The sequence below is a fragment of the Zootoca vivipara genome, chromosome 12 (assembly GCF_965207765.1).
Source record: "Zootoca vivipara chromosome 12, rZooViv2.hap1.1, whole genome shotgun sequence".
Classification (NCBI taxonomy): domain Eukaryota; kingdom Metazoa; phylum Chordata; class Lepidosauria; order Squamata; family Lacertidae; genus Zootoca; species Zootoca vivipara.
In genome coordinates this window covers 35,714,629-35,735,035 of record NC_142595.1, presented here as the reverse complement: position 1 = coordinate 35,735,035, position 20,407 = coordinate 35,714,629, and the positions used below count along the sequence as shown (strand labels likewise).

The 20,407-nt window shown below is 47.0% G+C and overlaps 1 protein-coding gene across 2 annotated transcripts in view; it reads left to right on the top strand.

The window, feature by feature from the left end:
- EPS8L1 (EPS8 signaling adaptor L1) overlaps positions 1 to 20,407 on the top strand; it is a 41,147-nt gene that overhangs the window by 9,184 nt on the left and 11,556 nt on the right. For both annotated transcript variants that reach the window (XM_035134588.3, XM_088656365.1), the window contains exons 5-17: positions 2,037 to 2,198; positions 2,347 to 2,496; positions 2,935 to 3,017; positions 4,463 to 4,578; positions 4,720 to 4,772; positions 5,603 to 5,729; positions 6,569 to 6,657; positions 6,756 to 6,830; positions 8,420 to 8,568; positions 10,121 to 10,262; positions 11,496 to 11,524; positions 19,121 to 19,217; positions 20,154 to 20,294. In XM_035134588.3, the coding sequence (XP_034990479.2) occupies positions 2,037 to 2,198; positions 2,347 to 2,496; positions 2,935 to 3,017; positions 4,463 to 4,578; positions 4,720 to 4,772; positions 5,603 to 5,729; positions 6,569 to 6,657; positions 6,756 to 6,830; positions 8,420 to 8,568; positions 10,121 to 10,262; positions 11,496 to 11,524; positions 19,121 to 19,217; positions 20,154 to 20,294 (1,413 nt within the window). The remainder of the gene's footprint in view (positions 1 to 2,036; positions 2,199 to 2,346; positions 2,497 to 2,934; positions 3,018 to 4,462; positions 4,579 to 4,719; positions 4,773 to 5,602; positions 5,730 to 6,568; positions 6,658 to 6,755; positions 6,831 to 8,419; positions 8,569 to 10,120; positions 10,263 to 11,495; positions 11,525 to 19,120; positions 19,218 to 20,153; positions 20,295 to 20,407) is intronic.

Genomic DNA, 20,407 nt, shown 5'->3' with positions numbered 1-20,407 from the left:
AAGTTTTGGTGTTCATGTTTTTTTGGATTGTCTTTTGGGTAGAAATATATGGGGAACTAAACAAGAAAACAATTTTTAAAAAGTACCCCTGTTATACAATCCACACTGAAGCAGTAAGCACAAAGTAGAGCCATGGCACAGGGCAAAAATCAGCAGAGTGAATAAGCTCATGTTTAATACTGGAAAGCCAGGACAAATACATTCCTCACAATTATTTTTATACCACCTTTCATGACACAAATTATTCCAAGGTGTGGTGTACAAGTAAAATTAAATATAATCTTTTTAGGGGGAAAAGCAATGATCAACAATACAGTCATACCTCAGTGTTTTGTTTTTTTTTATTTAATTTATTTTTATTGCATATAAATAAAACAAAGAATGATACATACACATACATTCATGCCGTTCGTCATACAAGACATAAACAAAAAATCAATTGCCTACACTAACATGCCTTACCTACACACATTACATTCCATACCTCAGTTTAAGAACGCTTCGGTTTGAGTACTTTCAGTTTAAGTACTCCGCGGACCCGTCTGGAACGGATTAATCCACTTTCCATTACTTTCAATGGGAAAGTTCACTTCAGGTTAAGTACAGATTTCCGGAACCAATTGTGTACTTAAACCACTGGACTATATTATCATAAGAAATTATTATTATTATTATTATTATTATTATTATTATTACCCCACCCATCTGGCTGGGTTTCCCCAGCCACTCTGGGAGGCTCCCAACAGAATATTAAAAACACGATAAAATTCCCTAAACAGGGCTGCCTTCAGGTGTCTTCTAAAAGTCAGATAGCTGTTTATTTTCTTGACATCTGATGTGAGGGCATTCCACAGGGAGGGTGCCACTACCGAGAAGGCCCTCTGCCTGGTTCCCTGTAATCTCACTTTTTGCAGTGAGGGAACCACCCTCCTGGGAAGCCCTCCTGGTTCAGGCCAATGGCCTATCTAGTCCAGCATCCTGTTCTCAACGTGGCCAAAGAGATGCCGGTGGGAAACCCTCAGGCAGCAGCCAAGCACAAGAGCAGCCTCCTCTCCTGCAGCTTCCAGCAACTGGTACTCAGAAGCGTACTGAGTATGACTCACAACGTATAAAATGTCACTGAGATGCTTCCCACAGAGCAGCTGGTAGTAGCAGATGGCTCTGTGGAGGGAGAGGACAGCCCAGCTGGAGTATGAGCTGGTCTACCATCAAATAACCAATATACTTGGTGCCAAGTTAGCCTTTCTGGGCAGAGTCCTCTCCAAAAGGCCCACTCTCTTCTCTGCCCACCAACTGAACATCAGATGGCGGAGAGACCCTGTTAAGGCCCTTCTTCCTCTCCCTCCCTCCCTCTCATTTATTTATGTATTTATTCACTCACTTTCATACTCATTCACAAACACTCACACTCCACTTTTGGGCACCTGGATGTTCTAAGGCAGGGTTGGTTTTGGTAGTCATTCTGATGCCCATGAATACCATATCTGAGACCATGTAACACCGGTCCTGAAAGACCCGCATTGGCTCCCAGCATATTTCCAAGCACAATTCAAAGTGTTGGTGCTGACCTTTAAAGCCCTAAACAGCTTCATACCTGAAGGAGCATCTCCACCCCCATCTTCCAGCCAGGACCCTGAGATCCAGCGTCGAGGGCCTTCTGGCGGTTCCCTCCCTGTGAGAAGCCAAATTACAGGGAACCAGGCAGAGGGCCTTCTCGGTAGTGGCGCCCTCCCTGCGGAATGCCCTCCTGTCAGATGTCAAGAAAATAAAGAACTATCTGACTTTTAGAAGACATCTGAAAGTTTTTAATGTTTGATGTTTCATCATGTTTTTAATATTCTGCTGGGAGCTGCCCAGAGTAGCCAGATGGGGCGTGGTATAAATTATTATTATTATTATTATTATTATTATTATTATTAGGGAAGCCCTTCTGATGGTCCCCAGAACCATTTGCAAACTAGTGCAATAAAGCAACAAGTAACCTCGGTGACTTAAGACGGATTTGCACAGGCTTCTCTCCCTTCTGTATCTTCCAGCACTTGGTGACCTTCTCCATCGGGGACGAGGATGACTTGGCAACTGTGGAGGATGCCACCAGGAAACTGTCTGTCATGGATGCCCAAGGGAAGATCTGGGTTCAGGAGATGTTGCTTCAGGTCAACGGGTCGGCCATCAAGCTCTTCGACGTAGACTCAAAGGTAGAGGAGCAACCCAGGACTGGGATGTTGGGTGGCGAATAGGGACCAAGAGGTTGTTGGCTGTAGCCCTGTGATCCAATATCTCTTCTTTGGAGAGGGCTCCGTATGGGTTGCCTGGATTGTTTGGTGACTTTGTCTCCCCCTACAGGATGAGCTGGAGAACTACGGGTTAGCCGCTGTGGCTCGTTGTGAAGCCGTTCGAACTGAGTCTCGATCCCAGTCGCTGCTTCTGCTTGTGTGCCAGGAACCCCACCAGCTCAAACCAGATGTCCACTTCTTTGAATGTGACCATGTAGGGGTAAGGAAACGGGACACTGTGGATCCATAAGGGAAGTTTGAAAACCGACTCTTGATAGTGAAGCCCTCTTCCAGCTTCAGGAAATGTAACCTAAAGCAGTCTTTGCCAATCTTATGCCCATCTCTGCTGGCGGGGGCTGATGGGAGCTGGAGTCCAAAACATTGGGAGGGCACCAGGTTTATGAAGGCTAATGTGATGCCTCAAAGCAGGCATCCCCAAACTCGGCCCTCCAGATGTTTTGGGACTACAATTCCCATCATCCCTGACCACTGGTCCTGTTGGCTAGAGATGATGGGAGTTGTAGTCCCAAAACATCTGGAGGGCCGAGTTTGGGGGTGCCTGCCACAAAGCATATTTTGGGGATGGGCTGGGGAAGAGAGAGAGTTTTATCTCTCACTGCCAAGCATTCTGAGTTCTATTTTCTCTTCTATTTTACAGGCAGAATTGATCCAGCAGGACATTAATGGAGCTCTGTTGGACTTCAAGTCAGGTGGAAATGCCCAACGGAAGGAGGCACTCAGGTGAGTGCAGACCCATAAGCCTGTACAGTGGAACCTCGGTTTATGAACACCTCGGTTTATGAATTTTCGGTTTATGAACGCTGCGGACCCATCTGGAACGGATTAATTCACTTTCCATTACTTTTAATGGGAAAGTTCGCTTCAGTTTATGAACGCTTCAGTTTATGAACAGACTTCCGGAACCAATTACACCCATGTTTCAGTTTATGAACGCTTCAGTTTAAGTACTTCGCGGACCCGTCTGGAACGGATTAATCCACTTTTCATTACTTTCAATGGAAAAGTTCGCTTCAGTTTATGAACGGTTACTCCGCGGACCGTCTGGAACGGATTAATCCACTTTCCATTACTTTCAGTGGGAAAGTTCGCTTCAGTTTATGAACGCTTCAGTTTATGAACAGACTTCCGGAACCAATTGTGTTCATAAACCGAGGTACCACTGTATAGCCACAGGTCTTAGGGAAAGGGGAGTTCTAAAACTAGGAAGGCTGCAAAGTGCACATGCGCGCACACACTGTATTTTAATCCTGCTGATGGCTTTTTCTATGGAAGAGCAGCTACAAGGAATGGTCTGTGTGGTTTTACAGTAGAGATGTTTTGGTAGAGGCATCTGACGCTTTCACCCACATGCTATTTTTCTAACGCAAGTCCCACTGATTCCCCCCCCCCCGCAAGTTTCCTCCCATGCTTCTTGAACCCTGCGGAGTGGAGGTGTGGAGAGTGGCTTGAAGTGGGAGTGAGTTGCAGCAAAAAAGCAACGGAAAAGGGTTAAGCACCCACATGCACTGCTTTTCTGCTAAAACAAAGCAGAAAACCTCACCAAAGCTGTTTTCACTAGTAAAAGCAGCTGCTGGAGTGCCAGTACACATGTTTGTGAGTGACATAGTTTGGGATCTGGCCCTGCCCACTTTGGTTCTGGCCACACCCACCACTGGCTCCAGCCCCTCCCACACCCAAGGCACTGTAGCCCTTGACCAGAAAAAGATTCCCTACGCTTGAGCCAGAGGAGAGCTAGCATACCTGCCAAGTTGCTGTCGGAGAAATAAGGGACCGGGCTGGAAGTAGCAGACCGGAAGTAGCGCTGCCGCCATTTTGGAACTGGGCGGAGCATGCTCAGAAGTGACTTTTGATGCTGCTTTGCCCAGTTCCAAAATGGCCGCTGCGCCAGAAGTCGCACTGCAGCCATTTTGGAACTGGGCAGAGCAGCATCAAAAGTCGCTTCTGAGCATGCTCTGCCCAGTTCCAAAATGGCTGTCATGCCAGAATAAACCGGGGGGGGTGTCCGTTTTTTCAGCTAGGAACAGCTGGAAAAACGGGGATTTCCCGGGGAATACGGGAGACTTGGCAGCTATGAGAGCTAGAGCTGTCTAGAATAGCATTCTCTCTCAGGGTGAGAGCCCTTCCTTTTTAATCTCAACCTCTTGCTTTTCGTCTCTCGTCTTCAGAGCTACCCAGAACTGGCTTGGCAGTCAGACCAACAAGGCTCCAGAGACCCTCCCTCAGTCTCCTAAACAGGTGCCCTCCAGGACAACAGTTATCGTGCCAGAGCAAAGGGAGAATGGTGAGAAGCCAGGAGCCCTGACCCTTAGCCGAAGGCTGCAAAACTATGCACACCTTTATGCCTGAGTTGAACACCACTGAACTTTAGGGTGGGCAGAGGATAGTGTAGCATGTCTAACCTCCTGGCTCTTTCTACTTCCAGATACCTCGGCAGCTGAATCTGACCTGGCCTTTGTTCAGTCCGAGCAAAATGTGGTAAGTTTAGCTGGAAAGGTGTGGTGTGAAAAACCAGGTGGCCTGTAAAAGAGGTTAGAATGATTTGTGGGAGGTAGGAGTGATTGCCATGAGGTAGGATTTGTGGATTTGCCTATATTTGCATGCACCCAGTGGGACCCGTCACCTTTTGCCCCTGATGCATACTCAGTGCCCTTGGCATCTTCCTGACAGGTATGTGCAGGTTTGGACAGGTAACAAAGAAATGATAGGGAGAGATACACCTGTGGTGGGGATTTTTCCCTGCTTGTTGTACAGCTGTTAAAAGTGCAGAGCGTATTGGCATATCTGGACTTTAAGAAACACACACACACACACACAACCTATAGAATGTATTTGGGATGATCTCTTAAATACTATTTTTTTCTCATGTAATGTTTAGGGAACTGTGTTTTCATTCTGTTAAAAGTATCGTTGTTGTTCTGCAAACCACGTGTAGTTTTATGTTGCTGTAGCACAGTGGAATGCTGCCGTTGATATAAATATCTTGCACTTCCTTCAAGGAGTTCAAGATTGAGGAGATGGTCTTTTCTGCTTTTCCAGGAGTAAAGTGTAGTTAGGGCAGGCGAACATCACATGAATTTGCATAGAACAGGGAATTCCAGTACATGTACATGCCACAACTCTTTCTTTCTTTTTAGAAATTGAGGCTGCAATGCTATACCCGCTTACTTAGCAGTAAGCTCCACTGAACTCAGTGGAGTCGATATGTACAGATTTGTGCATTTGGTTCTTGGTACATGGAGGGCTCTATATAGAGTGTTCAGCTGGAGCTGTCTATTGTCATCTCCCTTCCTCTCTCCATCTGACAGGAGCTGCTGAACCATGTTTTTGACGACGTGGAAGCCTTCATAGGGAAGCTGCAGAAATCAGCCGAAGCTTTCCGTGTCCTGGATCAGCGCAAGCGCTCCGCAAAGGGGCGTCGCCGGGGGCCAGGCGGTGAGAAATATAGATCAAACCGGGCTCCAGGAAACTACATTTTCCCTCTCTTTCCTGCCACGATAACTGAGGCGGCTAGAAACTAGAGATGCCTCTGAATGCTGCTCCTGTCTGGCTGAACATTCTGGTTCTGCCCTCTGGACAATTCTGGAAACCCACCAGTATCCAGAAAGTTTCACTGGGCTCTGAAAGGCTTCCCTAACATAACAGGCCCCAGGTCTCCTGTTTCGGCATAGCACCGTAGCTTTGCATATATAAGAGGTCTCTTTGTGTGTGTGTGTGTGTGTGTGTGTGTGTGTGTGTGTGTGTGTGTGTGTTTTGCTCATTTGACGTGAGTCGCTCTTTCAGGGAAAACCACCAGACCCGCCGGAACCTGGGGCAAGGGGCTTTTCTCCAGAACCCTCAACGGATTCCAGTCTGCAGGCAGAAATCCTGCAACTCTGGTCCTGGCTCCAAAGGCTTGCTGACACAGTTGCTGCGCACCGTGTGTGCAGCTCCACATGTGGGCGTCTTGTACTGACATGTGTAACGCAGTAATATCATTATGCGGAGCATATAATGGAGGCCTTGGGCACCTGTGCTGAGGAAGCCTCTAGAGCCACCGGGACCGGGGGCTCTGGTCTCCAAAACAGATTCTGGACTGGTGAGGTGGAAGTGGGATGTAGGCACACGCCTGAGTCTGTTTTGGCATTCGTTTGTGCTTTCATGCCTCTTGCTTTGTTCCGCTGCGATTCCAAGAGGAAGTATACATAATTTAGGTTGCATGTCATGTCATCGTAGAACAATAGCCCAAGTTGCAGCGCAGGTGTCAATATCTTCTTACTTTGCTGCATCCGCAGAGGGACTCCTGACAATCCGATCCCGGCCTCCTTCCCAAGAGGAGTTTGAAGATGCTCTGGCCAAGATGAAATATTCCTTCAGTCTTCTGGTGAGTGTCTCTGAATGCACTTTTCTCGCGAGAAAGCAAGAGGGCGCCTGCCTGGCTCATGCTAACCACTAGGATACGCTTTTGTTCCCGCCACCCAGGCAAGGCTGAAATCGAACATTGCAAACCCTACCTCAGAGGAGCTCATACATTTTCTCTTCAACCCCTTGAAGCTGGTAAGCAACAGGCTCGATGGGGCAGAGGGGAGGGGAAGATGAACTCTCAGGCAGCTGAACAAGGGGGCTGCTGCTCTACAAACCAGTGGTAATTAAACCCTGGAAGGTGATTTGCCCAAGCAGCAGAATGACAGGGTGAACTATACCATGCGGATGGCAGACATGGGACTGAAACCCTTTAAAAAATAAATAAATCATGGCATGTGGAAAACTGGTGTATCAAAGGGGAGCCTAGAACACGTATCCCTGGTATGCTAGGCACCTGTATGTGAAGTCTCCTTTGCCATGGGAGAGCATTAAAAGTGCAGTCCTCTCCCAGCACCCTTGGAGAGCAGCGTGGTGCAATCCATGAAAAGCTTCATTGCATGATGTTGCTGCGTGTACAGATTGGCTCTAGAGCCGTGGTTCCAAATGTGGGGCACACCCCCCCCCCACAGGGGAGCAATTTTATTTTTAGGGGGGATTCGAGAATGAGTTATTAACAGTTTATGGCCTTTTAGACTTCCTTCACATGAGTAGGAGTTCACTTTTTGAATAATAACAGATTAAGGTTGAATCCTGACAAGACAGAAGTACTGTTTTGGGGGGACAGGAGGCGGGCAGGTGTGGGGGACTCCCTGGTCCTGAATGGGATAACTGTGCCCTTGAAGGGCCAGGTGCGCAGCCTGGGAGTCATTTTGGACTGTCCATGGAGGTACAGGTTAATTCTGTGTCCAGGGTGGCTGTCTACCAGCTCCATCTGCCCTACCTGCCTGCGGTAGGGACCCTACCTGCCCGCGGACTATCTCACTATCTCACCAGAGTGGTGCATGCTCTAGTTATCTCCCGCTTGGACTACTGCAATGTGCTCTACTTGGGGCTACCTTTGAAGGTGACCCGGAAACTGCAATTCATCCAGAATGCGGCAGCTAGACTGGTGACTGGGAGCGGCTGCCGAGACCACATAACACCAGTCCTAAGAGACCTACATTGGCTCCTAGTATGTTTCTGAGCACAATTCAAAGTGTTGGTGCTGACCTTTAAAGCCCTAAACGGCCTCAGTCCTGTATACCTGAAGGAGCGTCTCCACCCCCATTGCTCAGCCCGGAAACTGAGATCCAGCGCCGAGGGCCTTCTGGCAGTTCCCTCACTGCAAGAAGCAAAGCTACAGGGAACCAGGCAGAGGGCCTTCTCGGTAGTGGCGCCCGCCCTGTGGAACGCCCTTCCATCGGAGGTCAAGGAGATAAACAACTACCTGACATTTAGAAAATACCTAAAGGCAGCTCTGTTTAGGGAAGTTTTTAATCTGTGATGTTTTAATGTATTTTGGTATTTGTTGGAAGCCACCCAGAGTGGCTGGGGAAACCCAGCCAGATGGGCGGGGATAAATAAATAAACAAACAATAAAGAATTATGGGGCGGGGGGAGGTGGCATCAGGGTTTTAGAGATGCTTAGGTGGGGCATGGCCAAAAAAAAAAAGGTTGGGAACCACTGGTCTAGAGTCAAGCACCTCCTGTGGAGAACTTGGGCCCCCTTGAGTCCTGGACTGGGATATAAATAAATAGAATGTAACAATAACAATAACTTTTATTCTCGCATCCCACTTCAGGTTGTGGAGTCTTCAGGGGGACCAGCGTTCGCTTCTGAGCTGCGCAGCCCCATGCTGACCCTAGAAGCAGTGACCCTGATGCGAGGCTGCTTGGGAGACCAGGAGGCGGAACTGTGGTATTCACTGGGTGAAAACTGGACCAGGCCAAGGTAAGGGGGAAGGGACTTGAGACTTGTCTTGGTTTGTTATTTCTTCCCCAGTGCCGGATTTATGCATCAGCTAAACAAGCTATAGCTTAGGGCCCCACTTTCTTGGGGGGGGGGCCCAAACAAATTAAAATATAAGATGAAAACAAATAAAATAAAACCTACATACAGCAACAGTGTTTTGTGTTGTGTAGGCTCCTATGATGTAAGTAATGCTAGCCTGCTCCCTAAAATATCACTGGTGTGCTCATTTCTCTATATAGGGTGCCTACATTCTGCATGGACTGATTGCATGGCAACATGTACAAAGGGCTTTAGATTCCTATTAGGTCCATAAATTACCATATAGCATATATTCAACACCAAAAAACAGCGACAATTTGTTGTTGACAAAGGACAGCTGTTGTTGACAAAGGACAGTAGCTTAGGGTCTCATCAAACCTAAATCCGGCCCTGTCCTTCCCTCTTCAAATTTTGTCCAGTTTTGTGTTTTCAATGGCTTTGCTCACTTGCTTTTCCACCCACTTCTTCCTAAACCGAGCAGCCGTCTCCTCGGACTCTCAGTTCTATGCTGGCCCTGTTTCCCTTCTTCATGCCACTGGCTGCTCAGCTTTGCAGTCATGGTGCCATGACCTCTCTTGCCTGCCATTGGCTGAACTGAGCTGATGTCACCAGATGAGCTTGGTCACTGGAGCTCAGTGGTTCAGTTCAGACTCATAGGGCATTGGAAACCTTGGGGATTTGCATTCCAAGGTTTTTGATATGTTGCTGATAAATTAGACCCATCCATTTGTGACACTGGCTAGTGATTCAGTGTTGGTCGGGTTGAGGTAGATCAGCTGAGTGGTTTTGGCAATTTTAATCAGAAATTAATGGGCAAGTTTCAGTATGTGATTCAGGGTTTCATGATTATTATTATTATTTATTATTATTATTATTAGTAGTAGTAGTAGTAGTAGTAGTATTTATTACATTTGTATACCACCCTATTGTATACCACCTATATTGAGGGACCCAGGTGGTGCTGTGGGTTAAACCACAGAGCCTAGGGCTTGCTGATCAGAAGGTTGGCGGTTCAAATCCCTGCAACGGGGTGAGCTCCTGTTGCTTGGTCCCAGCTCCTGCCCACCAACAGTTCGAAAGCACATCAAAGTGCAAGTAGATAAATAGGGACCGCTCCGGCAGGAAGATAAACGGCGTTTCCGTGCGCTGCTCTGGTTCGCCAGAAGCAGCTTTGTCATGCTGGCCACATGACCTTGTCTGCGGCTGTCCGCGGACAAACACCGGCTCCTTCGGCCTATAGAGCGAGATGAGCGCCGCAACCCCAAGTTGGACACGACTGGACCTGATGGTCAGGGACCCCTTTACCCTTTACCTTTTATACCACCCTATACCTGCAGGTCTCAGGGTGGTTCACAAGATAAAAATCACAATATGAAAACACAAAAAACACAATCGAAACAAAAACAACCCCTCATTTCATGATTTCACTCATTCTCAATTGCATTATTTTCTTCTATTCATTTCTACCTCCTTTCTGCCCTGTGCACCCCAGAGTGGACTTCCCCCGGGGCTACGCAGATCCCTACAACCCAACTTTCCAGAGTGGCTGGGAGACGCCACGCCTAGACGCTTCTGGCCAGCCTTGGGAAGACCCAGTGGAGATGCAGCACCGGCACGAAGAACGTCGCGCCCAAGTGAGTGATGAGGTGGAAAGCAGGCAGGATAAACATTTGCGAAACCCACACCAAGGGCAAGAGGACAGCTGCAAAAGCATCTGCTCCTCCCGGAAGAAAGAGCAAGTTCTCCTTGTGGGCAGAAAGTAGCTCGAAGGATCCATTCTGATCATAGAATCATAGAGTTGGAAGAGACCACAAGGGCCATCCAGTCCAACCCCCTGCCAAGCAGGAAACACCATCAAAGCATTCCTGACAGATGGCTGTCAAGCCTCTGCTAAAAGACCGCCAAAGAAGGAGACTCCATCACACTCCTTGGCAGCAAATTCCACTGTATTTTGGGGCATCACAATCCATTCTGGGTGGATCCAATAGCTCATTTCTTGTTTGTTTGCCATTGCTACAAATAAGAATCTGGTGGAACCAACTTTTCTAGAAGAGCGTTATGACTGTTTGATTCCACAGCCGCTACTCACTGCATAATTCAGACCATTTTTAAAAAACAACTTCCTACAGTTCCACCTCTCTCTCTCTCTCTGCTATAAGAATAGACCTGCTGAGTGAGACTAAAAGTCATTTTAAACTAGCCTTTTGCTTCCTTCTGTGGCCAACTAGATACTTCAGGGAAGCCCCTTAAACAGGTTGTTAAGGCAAGACCTATCCCACGTTGTTTGTCCTCCCCTCTTCTCCCTAATATTCATCAGCATAGTGGCACTGAAAATGGGGGCTCTATTCAGCCAGTAGTAGAACTATCTATCACAAATTTGTCTAGTTTCCTTTTGAAGTGTCCAATCTTGTATCTTCCCGTGCATCTTAATTACACATTAATTAGGCTTGCCCCGGACCACCCAGGGAGCTTGATGGGCTGTGTGAGGATGAGAACGTAGGTCTTGCTGGCCAAACATTCTAGCCACCACTTTGCGCTGGTATGCGCAAAGGCAGAGTGGATCTGAATCAGCCTTTCCCAACTTGCTGCCCTCCAGACATTTTGGGCTGCAAATCCCATCAGCCCCAGCCACATACGACTGTGCTGACTGAGGCTGATGGGAACTGTAGTCCAGAACACCTGGAGGGCACCAGTTTGCAGGAGGAAGGTTGGCTCTGACTACAGTCGGTATGACTTCATGCCTAATCAGTTAGAGGTGATAAGTTGGGGAGGATCCTGCCTTGAGCTGGATGTTGGGCTAAGGTGACTGTGCGGTCTTGCTAGTTAACCATTTATCTGTTTCTCCTCCCCGCTCTCCTCCGTTGCAGCAATCAGCTCCCACAATTGCAGCCAATGGGTAAGTCCCTTTCAAGCCTCTGGCCAATCAGTTTTTATATTTGGGAGGGTATGTTGAGATGTTTGGATGGATGGACAGATGGATGGACGGATGGAGCTTGGGAGGCAGGGTTGGAAATTGGATCTGAGGGGCAAGGGGAGAGGAAAGGGGGGAGAGGGGGGGAAAGATATTTCAGGCTCCCCATAGGCATCTGGTTGGCCACTGTGAGAACAGGATGCTGGACTAGATGGGCCATTGGCCAGATCCAGCAGGCTGTTCTTATACTGAAGGATAGGACGGGATTAGCAAAGTTTTGGTAAAGTTCTCCCAAAATTTCAGAATTTGACCAGCATTGTCTGTTTTCTGTCTTATTGTGTCTGGAGCCGCAAAATGTCAGCTTTCTGAAAAGGGATGTTGGCTTTCCCTTTTTAATATATATATATGAGAGTCTTAATAAATACTAGTTAAAAAGAAATTATTACCGTATTATTATTATTATTATTATTATTATTATTATTATCTGTTACTACATAGAAGAGGGGCCCCATAAAACCTTAAGAATATTATTTCTGTGTGCAGCAGATACAGTAATATAGACTATTGCTATTTTGCAGACGGGAGATTCAGTAACATACAAGCACAATTAAAGTTTGGTGCTCTTGCGCAACAAAGCCGCTTTCCTCTTAAGTCTGACTTTTTGCAATAAGGAAAATGATGGGGAAATGTACCAGAAAGTGTGGGATAACCATGGCTTGATGCAACATCCTATAACCTCCCAACCAACATATAAATCAGAATGAATGTTCAATAAACAGGTTGTCTACAAGTGACCTAAGACGCATGGGCCCCCGTGCAACACTGGCGGGGGCAGCGTATGGGAATAGAAAGCTAAATTTATACTGAACTGAAAGTACTGGCCATTGTGTTGCCTCTCCTGTGAGTGACAAAAGCTCTCCAGAGTCACAGGCCTTTCCCAACCATGCTGCACAAAACCCTTTCGTGCTGGGCTCTCATCCAGGCACCAATTGAATCACAGCTTCACAGACCTCCAGAGTCTTTGCTGGACCCTAAGGGTGGGGGAGCTTGAAAGAAGTGTGTGTGTGTGTGTGTGTGAGAGAGAGAGAGAGAGAGAGAGAGAGAGAGAGAGAGAGAGAGAGAGCACGCAAGGGCTGGGAATGGAATGGCTTGGGCCATTGTCATGATGAAGGACTCCTTCTCACCATAATATGCCTTTCATGTAGAGCAGGCACCCCCAAACTTAGCCCTCCAGATGTTTTGGGACTACAACTCCCATCATCCGTAGCTAACAGGACCCAGTGGTCAGTGATGATGGGAATTGTAGTCCCAAAACAGCTGGAGGGCCGAGTTTGGGGGTGCCTGATGTAGAGAGTCTTCCCAGCTGGGAAAATTTGTGAACCATTTGATCACGGGAAATTTAGATAAATTCTATGTTGTTCTTTTCTGTTTCTGTTTCCGTCTGTCTCTCTGTCTCTCTGCATTGGGTGAAGCTGGGTCCGGTGGTGAGCAGGAAAGTTAGCGATAGGACTAGTAAGGTGGTGGTGGTGGGAATGGCAGGGGCTTTACTAGGTGAGGGTGGTGGTCTGTATAAGTCAGTATAAATTGCAGCAAGTGGCTGTTAGGGTGCGTGGGAGTAAGGGAGCTTCGGATCAGTGATCAGCAGCCATTTAACATTGAGTGGGGACTGGCAATTACCTACCCAAATCGGAACCTGTTTGCATTTGTGTCTAGGGACCTACCTAGCCACTGTCACAACAATGAATTCTGAATGCAAAATGTTAGCAGCTGCCAAAGAATCCAGCTTATTAAATTCATCTGCTTCAAAAAAAAAAAAGGTTCCTAGTCTTCTTCACTGATGGGAGAACTACAGTGGTGCCTCGCTTAACGAATGCCCTGCTTAACGAAATTTCCGCTTAACGAAAGGTTTTTTCTAGTGGAGGTTGCCTCGCTAGACGAATTCGTTTCCCATAGGAATGCATTGAAATTCAATTAATGCGTTCCTATGGGCAAAAAACAATTCAAAAAAATTCAATGCATTCCTATGGGATTCGCTAGACGAATTTTTCATTATAAGAAAAGACCCGTGGAACGAATTAAATTCGTCTAGCGAGGCACCACTGTACTTAAAAACAACAACCCTGACACGAGATTTAAAAACAACTGAAAAGTAAATTCAGATCCAGCGTGGCCAAGAAAGAGGTTTCTGAGAAAACATACAGGCCTTGTTGGTCATTATACCAACTCCCATGCTTAGCTACAAACATGAGTCTGACCAAACTGCGGGAGGCAGTGGAAGACAGGAGTGCCTGGCGTGCTCTGGTCCACGGGGTCACGAAGAGTCGGACACGAATAAACGACTAAACAGCAACAAATGCTTACTGTAGTTTAATCCTCTGCTGCCTAACTGTCCAGTGAGTCCTAATACTTGCCAAGAACAAGAATCAAAAGGTAAAGGGACCCCTGACCATTAGGTCCAATCGCGAACTGAAACAAAATGTTCTGGCACCTCAGCTGCAAACTAATTAATTTATCTTTAACCAGTAGTATAGCAATTTTAGATGATGGTAGATAGAGATAGATATAGATAGATAGATAGATAGATAGATAGATAGATAGATAGATAGATAGATAGTTTTGTCCTTACGACCACCCTGGGATTTGGGGTAATTCAGTTCTATAGCATTCCAACTATAACACACACACACACACACACACACACACACACACACACACACCAAATAATCCTGAGAATTGCACTTTGATGAGGATGGTAAGATCTGTGAGTGGTCTCTAGCTCCCTCACTCCAGGAACCGCCTCTCAGGAAGATATAATGACTATTAAACTTTTTTCAAACATATTTAGTATAGATATGCCCATAATGATTTACTTGAGGTCCACAAGGTTGAAATATAACCAATTTAACAAAGGGAGATGGGCGCAAGAACAGATACCTTGAACTAAAGTAGACATGTACAATGGGGGGGGGGGAGACAATTCTGGTCCCATAAGTGGTGTGTGTGTGCACATACTGCCCAAAAATGAGGAAATGACGGTTCACTGATACATACCGTGTCAGGGAGGGAGTGGGTTCCCTCATAGTTCTTGAAACAAATTAAAACCAGATGCCTTTTTTTTTAGCTGAACAAGAAATTCTGGATTTCAAGCAAGACAAAGATAGACTAAGGTCCCAATGGGTCATTGAAATAATCTAGACTAGTGACCTCTCCCCTTTTTATTACTTAGGGTGGATTTTCCACAAGTATTTATGATGTGATGTTGTTTGCATAGAGAAGTCACAAAAAGGTTCCAGTGAAGTGTTGAGATCCAAGGTCTCCACTTCCTGGAAAACCCTTCAGAAAAAGGGGCCGAGCAACACTTACATTAAAAAGAGCAAACAGCTTTGAGTCCCGAGCCAGGTCTTCCCAAAAAGAAGACTGGGAATTGTACTTCTGCAAAAGTGCCGTGGATTCTTGGCTTGGCTAAAGCCTTGGCTTCACGTTACAGTCACTACAAAATAGAATCCCACAATCGGACACATGATGCAGCGAAGGAGGAAGCACTAGTAGCCTCTGTCTGTCTACCACTCCTCTTCGCAGCTGATTTTCTGTGTTCCTTTCCCCTACCAATTGGGAGGGGAAAGTAGGAGAGGGGGGGGAACGAGAACGCTCTTAAACTCAGGGTCGTGGGTTCGATTCCCCATGTTGGGCAAAAAGAATCCTGCATTGCAGGGGGTTGGACTAGATGACTATCGTGCTCCCTTTTAACTCTATGGTTGTACGAAAGGTACAGCTGGCAGCTTCTCCTTCACTCTGTGTGTGCGATTCCTGTCCCTTCCAGCTTCCTCTGCCTGTTGATGGCAAGCCCTTCAGAAGTCACCATAGGCAGAGTTCTCATGTGTAGGGATTCCCCTAACACAGTGAGTGTAACATGTACCCAGGCTCTGTGCCATGTGGCTGGATTGAAGAGACATGCGTTCATCCACGCATACGTTTCTGCTTGCCTGTGCCCTCCTCTTTCAGCACTGGGCAGAAGGCTTGAACAGGTCATAGTCACATACACCAGATCGTACATCTTCTATGTACAGAGGGGCTCCTTCCATACACACACACACACACACACCGATTAAGCCCAGTGTCACCCCATTTCCACTCCATGTCACCTTCCAGCCCTTGCAAAGTTTCACTCTAGAAAATATGGAGGATGATTAATAATGCTGGGAGTAATTATAGGGTTTCCACCCATTTATTTCCACCCATTAAGTGGCTGCTGGAGTAGCAGCCAACTTTTTTTTTGCCCTCCAGCTGTTGTTGGACTCCAACACCCAGCCAGCATGGCCAGTGGTCAGGGATGATGGGAGTTGTAGTCCGCAGTGGAGGCCTAGGCTGCTGCATGGTTCCCAGTTGTTCCGCTGAGGAGTTCAAGCAAGGAAGCAATAAGAGCGCAGAATTAATATGCTGGATCCTACACAGTTTGGCTTCCTGCGCACATTACACGGTTCCTTCTCAGAATGCACCTGCGCACCACAGAGAGTGTGGGCGTGTAAGCAGTCGGGAGCAGAGCCAGGCAGACTCGTTGGCTATATCCCCAGGTAGATATTGCTGAATGTGATGTCCCCTTCAGTGAGGGCCTCCTGTAGAGTTACTTGTTTTCACTTAACGTTAACACAAATGCCGCCATAGACGGGAGCACACTGTGGTAATGGCCAGCAGGCACTGTAATTTGGGCACAGGGCACAGGGAGTTCTTAATGTGGAACAGCACACAAGCAGCAGGCTCAAGAGAACATGACAATCTCTTCAGCCCCTGGGTAGCCATGGCTTGGCAGGAAGCTAAATAAGCACAAAGGAATTCCATTCCAGGCTGTGTGTACAATGTGGGAGAACTGGGTTTTCTAGAAAAGCCGTGAGAATGAGCCAGGGCAGCAGGGCTTGGGAACAACGAGGCTGCCTGGGTTAGCTTGAAACAAAATGGGGTTTTGTTAGGGCTGAATAATGTAAGGAACAACAGACCAGGAATTAAGGGCTCTTGGGTTTACTGGGATAAGGTAACGTAATAGGAGCTGGCTGGTTGTAACAGGGAGGTGTAAAGGAATGTAGGTATCACAGAAGGCAAGGCCAGATGCTCTGGTGGTGGGCGCAGAAGGGAAATATAACAGGATGAAAACAAGAGGACAGCGGTTAAAGAAAGATGGCGCCCAGAAGAGAGCCAAGAGGGGGACGCTAGGCAGCCAGCTAAGGTAGGATTGGGGGGGGGCGGTGCGGTGAAGGGCTCTAATTCATTTTCTTCTCCATCTCCTATCATCTGTTCTGAAGCGCTTGGCAAACTTTGTATCCCAGCGGGTTGCAGTTGTCATCCTCATCTTCATGGAGGGGCGAGAGACTCTTTTGTCTTGCAGGAAATTCCATTCACTATAGGAAAGAGGCAGGTGGTGTGGGGGCCAATATCTCACATTGCCCATTATCCAGCCCTTCCTTCAATATTACATTTTTTCCCCCTGTTCAGAACTGGTGTCATCATGAATTTGCATCATATGCCGCCATTCAACTAGATAAAAAGTGATGAAAAACGAGGGCTGAATGGTTGAAATAACTTTCGGTTGATTCATCACCCGACCTTTTTAGCAGATTAGTCAAGGGTTTGAAATTTCAGTGAACTTTCATATTGCCAAGCCCAAATTTGCATGCCTTTCTGAGATATTGAAGGAAGTGTACAATATTTACTTACGACATTTACTTGCAACCACTCTTTGTTAGAAAGGCTGTGCTTAATAGTTTCTTGTTCATTCCTCTTATACTAATGTCACTGAACCCCAAAGTAACCTTGGAGAAAGTGTTCCACAACTTGAACCGAAGCTTTAATTGATATCTTAATTGGTTTTAAAATGGATTTGTCGCCCAATCAATAAATTCCCCCATTCGTTTCAGAATTGACATACCTCATCCTCTCTCTTGTATTGTTCTGGCCTCTGAATTTGAGGCAAAGTCCATTACTTCAAATGGAACCACACAGCGCCAGCCTATCTGATGTGGCCAGGAAGAGTTCTGTGGAGGCTTTTCAGGGTTACTATGCCTTTAAAAGCTTCCATCTTGTGTCTCTAATTAATTGCTTCCTGTTCAGAACAGCCGGGGCATCACTGATGAATTTCCCTTTGAATGGTTCAGTTCCTGTTTCCTGCGAGGGGATCTTAATTTATGGTTTCCTCTGCTTATTTTTCTTACGAAAATTATTATCAAGTAATACTTAAACGAAAGGGGGAGGGGAATTAATTCTGCCATCAGCTAATGGGGGTAAAGTAAATGGACCTCACTGTGGAAATAACACTAGTTGATTAAAACTACAGGTTTGCAAATGAATGAAACAGTAGTTCTGAACAAAATGCATGCTTCCTTTGTTTTTAGACTGCAAGTACGTATACCACAGCAGCATCTTATAAGAGGTTCCTTTTCCCACCTCTCGTCTTCCCTGTCAAATGAGAACATTTCTTCCAAAATGGCACTTGCTGTCTGACGCTATTATAAATGTGTGTGTGTGTGTGTGTGTGTGTGTGTGTGTGTGTGTGTGTGTGTATGTACACACATACACACCATCTGCCCCATGTATCAAGAGCACCTTTTTAATCAGTTAAATTGTTTTTATTGGGTTTATCTATCTGATTAGTGACCCAGGTGGCGCTGTGGGTTAAACCACAGAGTCTAGGGCTTGCTGATCAGAAGGTCGGCGGTTCGAATCCCTGCGACGTGGTGAGCTCCCGTTGCTCGGTCCCAGCTCCTGCCCACCTAGCAGTTCGAAAGCACATCAAAGTGCAAGTAGATAAATAGGGACCGCTCTGGCGGGAAGGTAAATGGCGTTTCCGTGCGCTGCTCTGGTTCGCCAGAAGCAGCTTTGTCATGCTGGCCACATGACCCGGAAGCTGTCTGCGGACAAACGCCGGCTCCCTCGGCCTATAGAGCGAGATGAGCGCCGCAACCCCAGAGTCGGACACGACTGGACCTGATGGTCAGGGGCCCCTTTACCTATCTATCTGATTAATTAACTAAACGTTGCAGCCCTAGATTAAACCAAATGAAGATCCCAAAACTACATAAATGCCACAAGCATGCAAATCCAGGAGAAAGATTATTTGGGGAACAGCAATGGGCAGAGTGAAATTAAAATGTTTCCTTGTTCATTTGGAATACGTACGACCTGCCCATCATCTATATGGAAACTAGTGCACGATACAAAACCTAAAAAATAAACAAGCTGTATTATGATCAGCTATAAACAGTACAACACATCACCCAAACGAATAAGGAGAGTTTAAAAAGAAAAAAGTGACACAGAGAGGGTTGCATGATCATCAAATTAAAAACTCTTGAAATGTCTGGGTAAAGTAAGCCTTGACCTGGCACCAGAAGTGCCAGCCCCACTTCTGAAAGGAGGGCATTCCACAAGCACATTGATGCAGACAGAGCCTTCTGTATGGCCATTTTTTACTGTTTAAGCTGGGGGTGCTGGATTTCCAGCCCCCATCCTAACCCTCGCTGATATTCTAGAAAGCCCGCAAGTCATGGGCCTTCCTGCCCATAACCCCATGTGCTCTTTCTTCCCCCCTGACAGACATAAACACCCAGAGAGCAAGTCTGTGATCTCCACCCATAACTTCACAGCCAGAAACAGCAACGAACTCTCAGTACTTCATGGGGACACGTTGCAGGTGAGTTGATGTCCCAGAACACTTGCAGGGTCAGAAGATTCCCAACCCCCAACCCCGCTCCTGATCTGGCCAGAATAGAAAGAAATGTGATTTGCAGGTTGGACACTGCTGTAGGGAAGCTGCTTTCATTGGGGACTCAGGGCATTTGGAAACACCCTATTGCCTGCTGTAAGGGCGCTTGTTGGCTTCTCGTGAGTAAGAGGCTTCAAACGCCGTAGCTGGTTTCTAAAGAGTTTTATTATATACATATGTACACAACAGAGCTAAAAAGTCCATGACTGTCTAGTCCGAATCAGAATCCGGAAGTGGCGCACGTCTAGATTGGCGCCAACAAAGGAACCTGGGAGCCCTCAGTTTCTGCTTTGCTCCTGATGTTTGTCCCCCCTGCGCTCCTGGGGTGAAGGGGCGGGGACGTTGCCTCTCCCCCCCCCCCCGAACTACTAAGCTGTTGGGCAGGTTCTCTGGTTGCTGACACTTCTCCCTCTACAGCGCTCAGGTCCTTCCGACCTACCCCAATGCTCCTGTGATCTGTCAGCATCCCCTGAGCTCTCCTCCGCTGAGAGAGCCTCAGCACCACCTTCCGGGCGATGCTCTGAGACAGCAACATCTCGGAGCCCTTCCACCGACCCAGTGGGCTCCCTCCTGACCCCTGGTGGTCCCCTGACACCTGGTCACCTGTCCCAAGCCAGAATATCCTAGGCAATGGAGTATGCTTGTACATTAGATGTCTTGATCTCGCCTCCCACCACACTTGTAGGCCATGAATGAGCCCTAAATGGCTTAACAGAAATGTGCATGGGATGGGATGGGTTAGGCAACATTTATAGAATTGTTTGTGAAATGGAATCGGGGCCTCCCCTGACAGGGAACTTGAGAACCAAGTGGAATTTTGTTTTTGCTTAGCTAGGAACGTGTCTCCTTTTCCCTTGCTGTTAGGTCCTGGATGACAGCAAGAAGTGGTGGAAAGTTCAGAACCGCTACGGTCAGGTTGGCTACGTCCCTTATAATATTCTCGCCCCAGTTCTAAACCACAACAGCACTCCTCAGGTCAACGGAACCAGCCCAGCGATATCCAAGGTGAGGCTTACAGCACTAATTAGAGCTTGTCTGTTTGTTTGCTTGCTTGCTTGCTTGTATTTGCTGTAGAGCTATGTGCCACTTTTCTAATAAAATATCCAACATGGCTGGCT